Source organism: Onychostoma macrolepis, chromosome 03 (genome assembly GCF_012432095.1).
Source record: "Onychostoma macrolepis isolate SWU-2019 chromosome 03, ASM1243209v1, whole genome shotgun sequence".
Lineage (NCBI taxonomy): Eukaryota > Metazoa > Chordata > Actinopteri > Cypriniformes > Cyprinidae > Onychostoma > Onychostoma macrolepis.
Window position 1 is genome coordinate 33,578,062 of NC_081157.1, and position 14,092 is coordinate 33,592,153.

Consider the following 14,092-nt stretch of genomic DNA (forward strand, 5'->3'; position numbering starts at 1 on the left):
TGAGGATATTTTTAATATTCTCCTAATTTTTGTCTATTTACTTGAAGTCCATGCAATCGAAGGTTTGAAACATCAAAAAGTCTTCAAGTCTTCTATAGGGACACAAGTGCTTTATATGTTAATATAGGATATTGTTTTTCCAATACGAATATATATATCACCAAATATGGATTTTACCATTTTCTGTAAGAAACCCTAACCTCTAACCCTAAAAAAATCCCTGAAATTTAATTTATGATCCCATAATTTTCATTTTTGGGTGAAATATTTCTTTAAGAAAAATCATTTTTAAAGTTTCAGTGCACATTTCAGAGCAGATTGGATCTAGTTTACAGATGTGTACAGCAAAGCCCTGTTGTTCATTTCACATGCAAATAAACTGTTTATGACTTAAAGGCAAAAAAGCCTGTTCAATGTTGAAGATTAGCAACCAGATATAAAAACAGTTATTAAAAACTAAATTTTGACTATTGTCAGAGCAAAAAATTATAAATTATAAATTTTAAACAATAATAATAAAATGTATGATATGACTCCTTTAATAGATCTTAAGAAAGGCGTTGTCTTCTCAACAGCCATCTGGAAAATTCACAGGCACCAATAAATCCCATCTACATGTCCACAGTCTGCAATGTAGCAAGCCATATTTGAGGTCCAAAAGTTCAAGTGTGAAAAGAAAACCTGCCATTCCTTTAAAAAAAAAAACACCCTGTCCATCTGATGAGGAATGTAAAAAAACAAGACAAAGCACTCATTCTTTAGTCAGAAATACTTGCTGTATTTTATGCTGAGTGGACATTGCACACTTGCAGGCTGTGTATTTTAAGTGAGCAGATTATGACAAGCAGTTGTTCGTACAGAGCAACACTAAAGTTAATTTCAGACACTGCTTTGTTGTACATGTTTTTCAATCTGAACTGTACTGTGGGTGTGTAAGTGCTCAGTGTGGTTTGACACACTTCATTACTGTTTACGCTGTCTGTCTCCCATATCAAGATTCTCCTGTAGTGATTTGATGACGAGCACTTCTGTTATTTCAAACCTTCGTACCTCACATGTGAACGATTTAAGAGGATGAGTTCAACATAGACTTATTAATGTCACATTTGTGTCAAACACGGCAGTTTTCACTCCAGTATCTTAGATTGCCACAATATGATCAGGCTGGAATGAATGTCGTTGTAGGTCTGACAGTTTGGAAAAAAGATGCCAAGATCCTTATCCAGTCAGAAAGAGACATCTGCAGCAGATCTGTGTTTCTTTGAGAAGTAATACATTGTCACCAGTACCTCAATCTACAGTATTCAACAGGGTCTAACACACAACAGGACCTCATGCACTTACTTTAAGAAACCATCCTCATCCTCACCGCAGACACCTCACTGGCTATTGTTTTGTAAACCCATTCACTGCAATAGACCAGGAGTACAGAACTCAGCTGAGTTCCAACCCTGAAGGACCTGAAGGTGTGTTTAATTGGGGTTGAAGCTTAAATCTGCAGGGCTGTCAAGCTCCAAAAACTGAGTTCTGCACCCCTGCAACAGACCGTATTTTTATGTTCGATAAGTGATGCTATATTTTTCTTCTTTAAAAATTATTTTATCTGCATTCTCTCTGTCCCAAATAGCTCTGTATAATGACAAAGACAATGATGCTTGCACAAATGTTTGTCTGTGTCCTTTTCTTGCTTGTAAAGCAAAATCTATGTGCTTTTACTCGATTTTGAACACTATGCTTATATGGGAAGTTGTTAAGGTACCCTCTCCTTTATGGGTCAGTGATACACCATCTAGTACAGTGATGCAGAATTGCTGTTAAATAATCTTTTGTAGCACTGTACATTATCCTTCTATGAAACTGTCCTAGTACCAACCTGTAATGGATGTGAAAGGCCTGTGAGGTTTTCCCTCTATACAATGCCCCTGTTCAGTGGGTGCAATGCAAACTGTGTTTATTTTTTTCTTCTTTTTTTTATATTTCAACTTTATTTGAAGAAAAATCAACAATTTTAACTGATTCTCAAACCGCTGACCATCATTGGACTTTGGCTTGGTCTATATATATATATATATATATATATATATATATATATATATATAAAGATGTTTGCTTTGAGCAATTATATTTGCATGTAGTAACTAATTTAACAATTAAGATCATATTTTCACATGCAGGAACCAAGTGAAAACGATTAATAAAAAAATGTCCTATTTGCAGCTATACAATCAAAATATATGTGTTCAATACCGAAAGCAGAATATGTGGGAGGGGTTTAAAAGTAACTCAGGTATGTGTGCTACTTTTCACTTTAAAAATGTTTAATAAATGATTGTTGTCTGTTGTGAAGACCTCTTGTGTTTGATTTGGGACAGAGCTGTAATTATCATTGGCTACTCAAAAAGGGCTCACTGTAACCGATAACACAGCACAAAACAAGTAGCTATACCCAGAAAGACAGGTTAGATTTAGCAAATAAGCAAATAAAAACCAGGAAATTATGTGTGTCAGAGCAACTATGCTTATATATATAGAAAGAGCTAGAGGAAGGTTTTAAAGGAATAGTTCACCCAAAATGAAAAATTTTATCATCATTTACTCACCGTCATGTTGTTCAAAACCTGTATGAGCTACTTTCTTAAGTTGAACATAAAAGAAGATATTTTGAAGAATTCTGGTAATCAAACAGTTGATGGTCTCCATTGACTATAGTATTTCTGTCACTATACTATGGAAGTAAATGGAGACCAACAACAAATTCTTCTTTTGTGTTCAAAGAACCGTATGTGGTACGATGTGAGGGTGAGTAAATTATGACAATTTTGGGGTGAACTATTCCTTTAATTTTACAGTTTGTACTGCATAAACTACGATCGCCAGTACCACTAGAGGGCAGAAGATACCGAAGGCTGGAACAAGGACTACTCACCGGAATTGACCTGCCAAATGCTAACATTTAGATGATAAAAAAACAGATTAAGTGAAAATTGTGAACATTTATTTAGCTATTAGTCATTTCAGATGTATATATTTAGGTATTATCAACATACAGCCTTCCTTCACCTTCCAGCCGATCGTTCAGCTGGCAGAGCTGGCGCAGGAATCCGTCATTGGGTCCGATCTCCCGTTTCTCTCTCACTGTGGACACAGCAGCTCTTACATCCATCCTGTGCTGCAGCATCAGGTGTGCGATAACTAGCGCAGCCGAACGACTGTAGCCTTTCTGACAGTGTACATACACTTTACCTACAGAAAAATGAGAGACTGTGACTATTTTATTGGATCACATTGAGCGCAACATATTCAATTCTCAGAGCAACTGTCAAGATTTTAAGGTCAAGAGACCCTGCTGAAAAAAAAAAACAATAGAAACCATCAGAGAAATACTAATGGTTTCCACTACAAATAGCATTACAAACAATCAACTTTTAACCATTAAAACCATTTCCTGTTGTGTGTTTTGGGACATATGGATTAGGATTTACCAGGATTTTTATTAGGATTTAGTGGTTTTAACAAGCCACCAATAGAAAGCGACCAATTACGAGTAGTATATATCAACAGGGTCCAGTACAGTTTCCATTAAAACCAATAATATTCCAATAACCAGTAAAACAATTACAAATTTTGCCATGGTTGCTTTTGTTTTGTTTTTTTTTTGCAGCAGGGCACTGAACATTGGGCGTGGAAAAAGCATTTTATGAGTTGACGATTTTGTGTGAATATTAGAATGTAGAATTGATGAGCAGAATTAATTTGTAGGAAAAAGTAAGATTTTTAGAAACCTAACCCTCAAACACGTTCCTACACTGAGGAACTATCCCTTTAACAGAATGCTTTATTAATGAGCATCTAGCTCTGAAGAACCAAATGCACTACCACTATCAACAAAGAAGGATGAGAAAAATAATTCATTCATTTTAAGTACTTCTTTTTACCAAGACCCTTCAGACCTTGCATTGCCAAAGCTCTTTCAATGAAATCAGAAGCCTCTTCAAAATATACGCTGAGGTCAAAATGGTCAGTGTCGAAGGCTGGTATCCCATGATAGATGATCCCTGTGTCTGCATAGAACTCTGCATCCGTGTTCACATGCATGTCTGACTGGCCTTCTGCAGCATTGAGGATGTGTGTCACTCCCAGCTGTTGCAAATGTGTTACATTTGTAGCTACAGACCTGTAATATAACAGCTACATCAATTCAAGTGTTCTTTTTCACTCTCGCAGTCATTAGAGCATTAGAGGGCGTCCTTCACACATGGAAAACAGGCCATGTTTATTTAAAGGCTTGCCCTTGAGAATTTGCAACAGGATACATGAACATGTTTTGAATCTCAACTTATCAGATAAGAGAGGCTAAACGTATGATTGCAAAATGTAAATGTTTGTTGAGCACTGCTGCTATAATACTTATAATTAAGGGTATGAAACAAGAAAATAATCCACCTTCTACATATCTGGAGGCTATGTGAGGACTTACTCGTTTCCTAGGAGTATCCCCGGGTAGACTTCATTAAAATGTTTGGAGGGCATGCAGAAGTCTCCGTTTTCATCTATCAACAGATCATTGAGCTGCTGAACAGACACTTCATAGTCTGTCATGTTCAGCTCAAGATAAATTGCCTTTCAAGAAGAAAATGCTGTTCCTCAGGCCTCAGTGCCGGTGTGATTTTCTGTAATCCAGTTCCATCTTCATTGTGTCCCCTTTTAGAGTAATAAATAATGGTCTAGTGTTTTCAGTCCGATGGTCTGTATTCAACTCAACATAATTCTAAAGCGGTTCAGGTTCATCTGTTAGTTGTTTTTGTTTGTTAGGCCTAGAGAGAGTTAACTACAGCCAAACGCTCAAAGCTGAGAGCCTCTTGTGTGTTTCAAACCACTAGGTGGCATCATACAGTCAACATACTTAACATGAATATAAATATAGCTTAGCTTTGAAAAAGATATTTTTAGACTTTTAGATGAAATCCATTTGGCATGTTTACATGTCCTGTGCTGTGGCATGACATGCTATACTCCATCTAAATTGTTTAAAACATCATTCTGTTAATTATTTTATAATTATTATGCATGCAACTTTATTTTTCATTTAACTTTTATTTATTTATCTGTTTTGTGTTTATTTTGGATTTTTATTGTATCAAACTAAGCGTCCACATGGAATAATCATAGTTTTAAAAATTCATCGTTACACAGCAGGGACATAAAACTTGTATATAATTATAAATATAATTTCTAAAAATGAATCTGAAATTACTGACTATGAAATATTGAGCACATTATATTAACAAAAGGGTCAAACTGAAAGGAGTCTGGAAACCAAAGCAAGATTTCAAGACTGCTATTGTAACAAAGAAAAAAAATGCAATAGACTGATAAATAGTCAAGAAGAATGACTGAGGTTGCACGCTTTGAAATACAGGATAGACGTACATGGCAATCAGACAATGGCATTTTATTCAAATTTACAAGAGTTTACAAAATCCACATTTAGGTTAAGTTGCTTATTCAGTCTTTAAAAAATAAAAATAAAAATCCACCACAAAAAACCTGCAAGCAAAAATGTCAGCATTGTAAATCTTCATGAAGAAAATACTGGGGAGGAACTTGAAGAAAGTTTGGCTGTGAGTAAACAGTGCTAAAAAGGGCTGGTGATCTGAAGCAGAGCGAACTGGTCGAGTCAGTAGAGGGTATGCAGATTGTCCTAAACGTCCCATCACATCATCTGAGTTCTGGCCATTGGGTCTTGATGATGACCAGGGTACCAGTGCCCAAAAGAGTTCAGATATCCTCCAGAGTGGATGGGAGCACCTTTGGTTGACATGGAAACATCCCACAGGGGTGGCATTCCTGGTGAACACGGTGTTGCAGAAGCTGCTTGAAGGTGTTCTCCTTCTGGTCCACTTGAGCCATGCTTCATGATCTTTTTGTACTTGGAACGTTTGTTCTGGAACCATATCTTTACCTGCAACATTTGCATTTGGATTAGCATTTGTTATTGCAACACACATTTTCATCTGTTTACAAGTATATGATGAACTTTATTTGTATTATTCATTACACAAAAGTCAAGCAAGATTGGAAGGAATTATCTAAATAAATGCAGAACAGTAAGCATTGTTTGGGTAGGATGTATGTATGGTGACGTTTCAGACATTGACCGTATATTTCAACTAATAAAATGTCAATGAAAACCGTCAAATAGAAGGCCCCATGACGATACTTTATAAAGTTGTCATCAAAATCAGCCATTCAAATAAACAGACTAAAATTCAGAGAAACACATAGACCACAAACATACTGCTGTAATTATGAACAATATACAATGCAAATAAAACACCCTGATCACAAAAACAAGACATATGTAGTAACAATTTAAATAAAACAATTTAAGCAAATCTAATGCATCACAAAAAGACTTCTGAGCCTTTTTTCAGTGCAAAATTATGAAGTAACATATTTACATAAGTAAATAAAGTACTTTAAAGACCCCACCCCTTCCATTTGAAACCACATTTTATTATAAAGGGACATATGTTATCTTGTTAAATACAGGTTTTCACAGTAAATTGTTAAGTAATGTTTTACAGTAAATTACATGTATTTTCCTATGAAATTACATTTGTTTACTATTTAATGTACGGTAAATTAACTTAGAGCATGAACGGATTTTACTGGACCATTTTTACTTTTTCAGCTAAAAATGACTAACATTTTTAGTTTTTACTAAAATTTTATTAGCTTTTACAGTATCAACCACAGCAAAGTCAGACTTTTTCTTGTCTTTTTGTAGTCGTAGAGCCTCTACGTAGAATTCTACAAACACTTATTTTCAGTATCAGAAGAATTTGTGTCAGCATGATTTTTTTTTTTTTTTGGCACAATAAGACTTCTGCCAACACCAGCTTGAGCAGGCTGCAAGGGAGAAGGGGGAAAAGCTTGACAGTTTTTTGGATGAAACAAAACTCCAAACGTTATTGCTGTTACTTAATCACTCCAAAATTTTACCCAGAACTCTCCCTTGCACAAACTTGTGTATGCCTTTTTTAAGAATATATGAAATAAACAAGCCATGATATTATACTTATGGTGGTTTTAATTTCTTAATTGTGTGACTGACGTGGAAAATCCATATTAATTGTGAATTTACAATCAAAGTGACACCCACAGAGCTGTAAAATCCTCTATAATGAAACAATTAAAGTGATGTTTTCCAAGAGACTTTTAAGCTGGATAAAAGTCCAATTACCCTTACCGTTTTCTTTGACACCCAAAATAATTATTCTAATTTAGGCTTTCACAATTTTTTTTAATGTGATGTTCATCTTGCCGCATTCAGAACACTTCTGTTATGTGGTGATACTTTCATTTTTATCACTAAAATGATGTCTGCATGTATCAGAAAATAGATTAAATGAGCCGCCTGGACCAAAGAGCAGGAACAATTGCCAGAGGCAACATTCAACACTTTTTGATTGCAGCAATGACAGAATCTCAATTGTTAATAAAGAGTATTTGGCTCTGCAAACTGGCCACACACTATCACACACACACATCTTTTTGATATGTTTTGATATCTCTGCGAGTTCTGCTGAATATTTGTCCTGCTGAACAGATAATTATCTGTAAATGTCCTCAAGAGAAAACAATAACACTAGTCAATGAAAAATATGTTTCCAAACCAAAACAACAGAGTATTTATAATGTCATTTTATTGGAGATTTTAATACATGCTACACAAAAAAATAAAAAATAAAATAATAATAATAATAATAATTCATTTAGAGTTAAGTTATGATAGTAAGAGCGTGAATGAAGGTCATAATGTGTTTAAAATAATGTATATTTTCAGACCATAAATATTGTTTACTTTCACTCTTTGCTTAGTTTTAAAAATATTATAATTCATATTTTTGTATTTGCAGCACTCCCAGACCCAGACTTTCAATCTATACAAAAAATGGCATTTGAAAAGCTAAATAAATGGAGATAAATGTAAGGTTTTAATACAAGCCATATAAAAGTAACTGTAATTGAACCCCCCCACCCACCAATTTATGATTCACTAAATTGTTTTCTGAGTTACCTAAGTTTTCATTGTTTCAATGTTAGACTTTGTGTGAGGGTGGATGGTTTGTAATTTTTCTAGAAGCTTCAGTGTGTCCTTTCATTAGAGTTACTGAAATGTAGGGTGAAGTCAGGTGATGGCCCACCGTGTAAAATGGGTCATATAAGGTTGAAGAAGAGAGGAGTTGAGGGGGTTATATTCGTATTGTAAGTTCAATATTTTATTTAATGAGTAAGTTTGGAAAATGTTTAGTTTTGCTAAATTATGATATGATTTATTTATTGATGCCCATTTGAACTTAATTCCAGAATATGTTTTAATGTTTCCTTTCGATAAATCAGTTAGCATGCATGTTCACACATAAAAATTAAAAACAAGTTTTAATATGTTACTTAATGTTGCTGAATATAAAACAAGAAATAATTATGACTTTAATAAGTAAGGGTTTCAGAAATATTGGTCCTCTAAAGAGATTAACTCTAGAAAGCATGCTTGGAAAAAATAGAATGCATTAGATGCATATTATTTCTAAAAACACTGTCATGAGAATAAAATAATTTAGAATAAATGTGTGTGCCTAACAAAGTAATGTAAGGGAACTGTTACTGCAATAAGTATGTAAATCACTTTGGGTACAATCGTCAACTGTAAATGACAGGATATTTACTTTCTTAAAATAAATCCGAACAAAAAAAGTTGGACTATTCTCCATAGGGGGACTTAACGAGTTATTCGTACAGTTTCCCTTTTACCTACTATAAACAACTTAATCCGAAAAATTCTATGAAACACTGCAGCTAACATCGAGCCTATTTGCGCTCCCTTTGGTTGGACACGGAACAGAACTAAAGAAAACCGATTACTACAGCCACGGTCATTTCCGCTCTGCAGTAGGCTAGCGCATAGGTTTTATCTGCATTCACAAATATATCTTTGTTGTTTAAGTATATGCAATATCTACTTTTGACTGCAATTATGCAATTAATGTGGCTGCCACGATTTTGATTATTGAAGCAGATTAGAACCTGCCACTGAAGAAGGAAGAGACTCGTGCTCACATTTATTTATTTTTATTTGTTTATTTATTTAGTCTTGTTTGATTGCGAAATTTTCGGTGAAAACCTTTTGCAGGGTCATATATTAATTGCACAAGAAATATTAGCTATTAAGAACAGCCTATATCATACCTCAACGTGAGCCTATGGAGTTTTAACTCGCCTGTCATTCCGTGGAAGGCACAGCTCATGAAGTATCGTTTTTTACAAAACGTTTTTGTGTGTGTGTGTGTGTGTGTCTGTGCGGTATTTACAAAACACTTAGCTAAATATACGCAAGTAGACGACATAGTTTAAAAAATAATAATAATGCAACATAGGCCTTATCATTTATTTTTCGTTCCTTTGTCCCTGATAAATGATTTGATAAGTGATTCGACGCTTTTGCTATTTTACGAACATTTTTACTTAGGCTAATATTTAGATAACGATGCTGAACCGCACTTTACGCGCTAAACGTTGTGCTTTCTCCCATACAATCCTATTAGGCCTGCACACCTTTACCTGTTGAAGACTTCACATTGGTTTGTATTGTTCTTAGACTAGACGCAGCATTCTGATATTTATAGAAAAATAACTACCTTTTATTCCTTATTCTTATTATGAACCGTTTTTCTTTTCAGAACGGACCCCACACACAGATACACACACCATGGCGTAAAGACGGAGTTTTTTTCCATCTTTGGTTCAGGGTTGTCGTACGTACCTGTGTTTGTGTCAGCCCCAGCTTGGCCGCCAGATCGGCGCGCTCCGGCAGCGCGAGGTACTGGGTCTGTTGGAAGCGCTGGTTGAGCGCCTGCAGCTGTAAGCTCGAGTAGATCGTGCGGGGTTTGCGAATCTTCTTCCCCTTCCCGTTCAGCCGTATCTCTCCACTTTCAATGGAACTTTGCTTCTCGGAATCTTGAGTAAGAAGATTAAATATTACATTTAAAAAAATAATAATAACAACAATTAAAATAAATAAATAATAATAATATATATATATATAGGCTAAAAATAGGTAGGCTACTAATAACTGTTAAATGAATCAAATAAAATAAAGAATTTCTCAAAAATGTGTAGGCTATTCTGTCAAAAGAAAACGTTTGTCAACCGCATACAAGACATTAGTTTAAAACAGTCATTTTCACAGATTAAATATCTGAGAAGGCAGTTCCTGTGTGTTAGGCCATATGAATAATTTGTAACTTTATAGTCAAATTTCAGTTTAATAAAAAATATAGGCTAAATAATTATACAATTATTAAAAGTTTGTCATATCGAGACTAAAATAAGCCAGTAATTATTTATTTTCTCTTTTTTTTTATCTTGCAATCTAAAGACAGGTTTCAAAGACAGATCCGTGTGTGGGTGTGTGTGTGTGTGTGTGTGTGTGTGTGTGTGTGTGCGGGGTCCGACAATTAGCTACTTGATTTGCTAATTGGAGTCATTACAGTAGCTATATTAATCCATATTGCGAAGCCAGTAAAGTTAATGTGGCATTAGAAAAAAAATTATACAAAGTCTCCATTTAAAGTTGAGTAAAACTAAAGCAAATATGCTCACTCTTAAAATAATCGTTAAATCCAGTAGCCTATAATTACATTTGACAAAGTGATTTAACGATTTACCGTGTATTTTCAATCTTCTGTCTTTATGTTAAGCTTTAAATGGGCATTTCTATTTCTCCAGGATTTTTAACGCGTTCAGTCCGTATTAAAAATTGTGAAGATATAAAACTTTGCAATAAATCTTTAACCTATTTCACAGAGGGAATTTAAACGTGTTGGCGCGATATTAATTAGAATTGCGTCGGCAATTAAATTAAACAAATTTCAGAAGTAATAATCGTACATGTCAAACCCAAATTCTGCATTTCTGTCTTCAGAAAACAATCACGAATGCTGCGACCTGTATAACTAAATTTCTCAGCCAAGCTTAACTTTGGCGCAACACGGAATTTTAATTCGTTTTTAATCTGTAGGTGAAGAAAAGCGCATTTTACCTGCATCCTCTGCTCTTGAATGGCCGACTGCGTTGTTGTGTTGATAGGGTAGGTAAGCTCCGGGGTGGTGATGGGCTGTGGGATAGTGGTAAGAGAGCGGACGGCCGTATGAAGCTGCGCTCGAGGAGAAGGCCGCATCGTACTGCGAATGTGCGCCTTGATGCAAACCGTGCACCGAATAGTGCGCGTGAGTCACGCCGGGCGAATGCTGCTGGTGAGACTGGTAACCGTGACTGAACTCCAGAAAAGCCGATTTTGAGGGGTCTGAAGCCACCAAACTTTCAGACAGTGAAGTCATAGTCATTTTTTAGAGTTATGTCCATTAGACCGATGCACCATAAAAAAGCAGCATCTATTTAGAAGAGTCATGTGATTTCCATCGCTTAAAGAGGTCCATTAGAAAGATCCATGTCCGTGAAAACGCGACGCTCGTGTGTTTGCTTTCGTTTTGGCTGTGTATGAGGTCTGTTAAGTTCATCTCCACAGTCTCTACAGCACACACTGGAGTTAATTCCAGCAGTGACAACGCGCTCTCTTATTGGCTGCACGCGCCGCTCCCGTCATTTCTTTAGACGCAGTGACGTCACTAGTGTAATATGCACGGAACAATTCACAAGTTTTCAGCTTTTGTATCAACACGATTTATAAAACAATCGTTTGATTCGTTGGATTAATACAATTAATACTAAGAAATAAAAACAGGGCATTTAAGAAACTTCTCAAAAACTTTAAAGCCTAAACGACAAGATTCATAAAGGTTGACAAATAAAACTAATCAGTGGGTCGTGGATTTGCAAATATGTATAAAATTGTCAACCTAAATGTATGAGTGACAACTGTGGTTGCCAGATATTTATTGTAAATGTTTCAAGCATAACGGAGGAATTTTGGGAATCACTGCTACATGTCATTCAGGCTAGTAGCATACAATCTGCTAATAAAGTCTTTTTAAATAAAATAACATAAGTGATATGGAAAGCCACATAATTAGTTATGAAAATGTATTATCAAAATGATATTAATATAGCCTACGTGAACATAAAGACGAAACACTATCAACACTTATAGGCTACTAAAATCATGCATAAACTTTAACTAACATAAAATGTAGGATAATATTAGGCCTAAACAATCTTTTGCACAAAATGAAGAAACGAATTTATTAAAATGTATTATATAATATTAAACGAAAAGTTATGGTGTAAGCGAAGGGAATTTTGGGAACTGCATTAAGAAAGAGACATTTTTACTTCTAAAACCTGTAAGACCAGCCCTAGACAATTTGTACTTAAATAAAACAGCCAATTTAAATCAACAAGATTTGCCTAATTCATAGCTATTTTAACCTCCAAACAATATATATATATATATATATATTTGTTAGCTAGATTACATAGGCTACAAATATTTTACAATATCTTACAACTATTATCTTTTTTAAAAAACCGTGTGATTGTAAGATAGCTAATTTGCAGTAGGCTATATTTCTCGTTAAAATGTCTTGCGTTAATATTTTGAGGATAGGCTAAAGTAAAGTTTCGACAGAAATCCGATTTAGTTATTTTAGGCAAACAGTTTAACAGTTCTCAAGTCAATTATAATTGGATAACGAAGTGAAACAAGACAAAGTGATTGCAGCATCCCACGGCTAATTAATCCGCCTTGTTTGATTTCCGTCAAAACTCATTTTTATCGCGGTTGAGAGGAGGAGCGCTGAAAAGAGCCGCTATTGATGCGTGAGGTTGTTACATGTTTTGGTTGAAGGACACGTGTTATTAAACCAAAATAGTGACGTGACGAGAGAATTACACAAATTATAGGTGCTTTTATCGCATGCCAACATTCCTCAACACACAGGTACAGCCAACCGTCACGACACGCCCAGCCTCGATGCTCAGTCCTGAAGCCTGCCTGTCCAGACTGAAACCTGACCTTTAATGGCAGAACTCGAGGAAATCTATAGAGAGTGATACTGTAGTTGTGTTATTTGAAACTCATTTGAATGTTATTTTATATTAGATAAATTTTAACACAATTTTCACAATGCACTATTCATCTCCTACATACAACTAAATAATGTACAACTAAAAGAGAATTAAAGAACTAAAAATATTTTCATTTCCTTAACATTTGGTGGTATTTGAGCTAAACAGTATAGGCCTATAATCCTCGGTGATTGACTAAGCTTGCAAACGTGACACAAAAGGGCAGAGAAGGAGAGTGAGATAACGAAGAATGGAGAAAGTCTGACAGGGATAAGTGTGATAAGTCCATGGGCCACAATAAGAGAGAAAGAGAGGATAGCGCGAGAGACGCAGAGAAAGAAAGTGTTCTCCATCCCAGTCTGTAATTACGTGTACATTATAGAGGAGAACAAAGCGAGCCCCTGAAGTCATAACACAAGGATATTCCCTGACTTTGGTTTTCATTCACACTGGGGGAAAAGAGGTTAATAACAATACTTCTCGTCTTAGGCCAGACTAGCTGGCGTCGACACTGTGTGTGTCTTTTGGTGTATATGTATGTATATTTCTGCACTCTGTTGCCCAGATACTGTGTATTGTGTAGGTGTGTTTATGTCACCTATGATTTGAGGGCAGGTGATAATGCTATGGCACGTGTTTCACTGACTAAAGCTGAAGCCCGGTGCTGACAAATGCTCTTCTGACATTGGTTAACTCCATTGGATGAGGAAGGAATATATAGGACTATCACAAGGCCTGTAATCAATACAAAAAGAGTTAAGGAGAAATGTGAAACATAGTTTGCTTTGAAATATGTGACATAATGGTATGGCATAACACATTAGATAGGACTAATTTGTTAAATTGACAGGCAATCCAAGTTTGAAGTATGTTGTAATTAGCTTAAGTGTGGACAAGCTGTCCATCACATGGGCTAATAATGTCTTGTATAAGCAGATCCTGAGAGTGATACACAACGCAAAAGTACCTAAAAGTCCGTTCACAGTTGTAATCTTCCATTGCC

At 35.4% G+C, this 14,092-nt stretch overlaps 2 protein-coding genes across 3 annotated transcripts; both read right to left on the minus strand.

Annotated features, from left to right (window-relative positions):
* Nucleotides 1-2,980: 2,980 nt before the first annotated feature.
* dusp3b (dual specificity phosphatase 3b) lies at nucleotides 2,981-4,864 on the minus strand. 2 transcript variants are annotated; one of them, XM_058769085.1, is made up of 3 exons: nucleotides 4,478-4,864; nucleotides 3,951-4,174; nucleotides 2,981-3,243 (listed from the first exon to the last, which is right to left on the minus strand). In XM_058769085.1, the coding sequence occupies exons 1-3, from the start codon at nucleotides 4,597-4,599 to the stop codon at nucleotides 3,029-3,031; spliced, it is 561 nt and encodes a 186-aa protein (XP_058625068.1). In that variant the 5' UTR covers nucleotides 4,600-4,864; the 3' UTR covers nucleotides 2,981-3,028. The 2 variants fall into 2 exon arrangements, with proteins under 2 accessions (XP_058625068.1, XP_058625067.1); XM_058769084.1 differs by having other exon boundaries at nucleotides 3,936-4,174.
* Nucleotides 4,865-5,437: 573 nt separating this feature from the next.
* On the minus strand, nucleotides 5,438-11,611 carry dlx4a (distal-less homeobox 4a). The gene is made up of 3 exons (XM_058770914.1): nucleotides 11,105-11,611; nucleotides 9,827-10,020; nucleotides 5,438-5,962 (listed from the first exon to the last, which is right to left on the minus strand). Exons 1-3 carry the CDS (start codon nucleotides 11,406-11,408, stop codon nucleotides 5,714-5,716), a joined length of 747 nt encoding a protein of 248 aa, XP_058626897.1. The 5' UTR covers nucleotides 11,409-11,611; the 3' UTR covers nucleotides 5,438-5,713.
* Nucleotides 11,612-14,092: the final 2,481 nt, after the last annotated feature.

Bases quoted from the DNA above. Each gene is read 5' to 3' on its own strand.
- dusp3b (XM_058769084.1), bottom strand. From the start codon at position 4,599: ATGACAGACTATGAAGTGTCTGTTCAGCAGCTCAATGATCTGTTGATA. The intron at 4,175-4,477 runs GTAAGTCCTCAC...GTTATATTACAG, and splicing joins GGGATACTCCTAGGAAACGA to GTCTGTAGCTACAAATGTAA. The intron at 3,244-3,935 runs GTAAAAAGAAGT...ATTTTTCTGTAG, and splicing joins GCAAGGTCTGAAGGGTCTTG to GTAAAGTGTATGTACACTGT.
- dlx4a (XM_058770914.1), bottom strand. From the start codon at position 11,408: ATGACTATGACTTCACTGTCTGAAAGTTTGGTGGCTTCAGACCCCTCA. The intron at 10,021-11,104 runs GTAAAATGCGCT...TTCTTACTCAAG, and splicing joins TTCAAGAGCAGAGGATGCAG to ATTCCGAGAAGCAAAGTTCC. The intron at 5,963-9,826 runs GTACGTACGACA...CAAATGTTGCAG, and splicing joins TGGGGCTGACACAAACACAG to GTAAAGATATGGTTCCAGAA.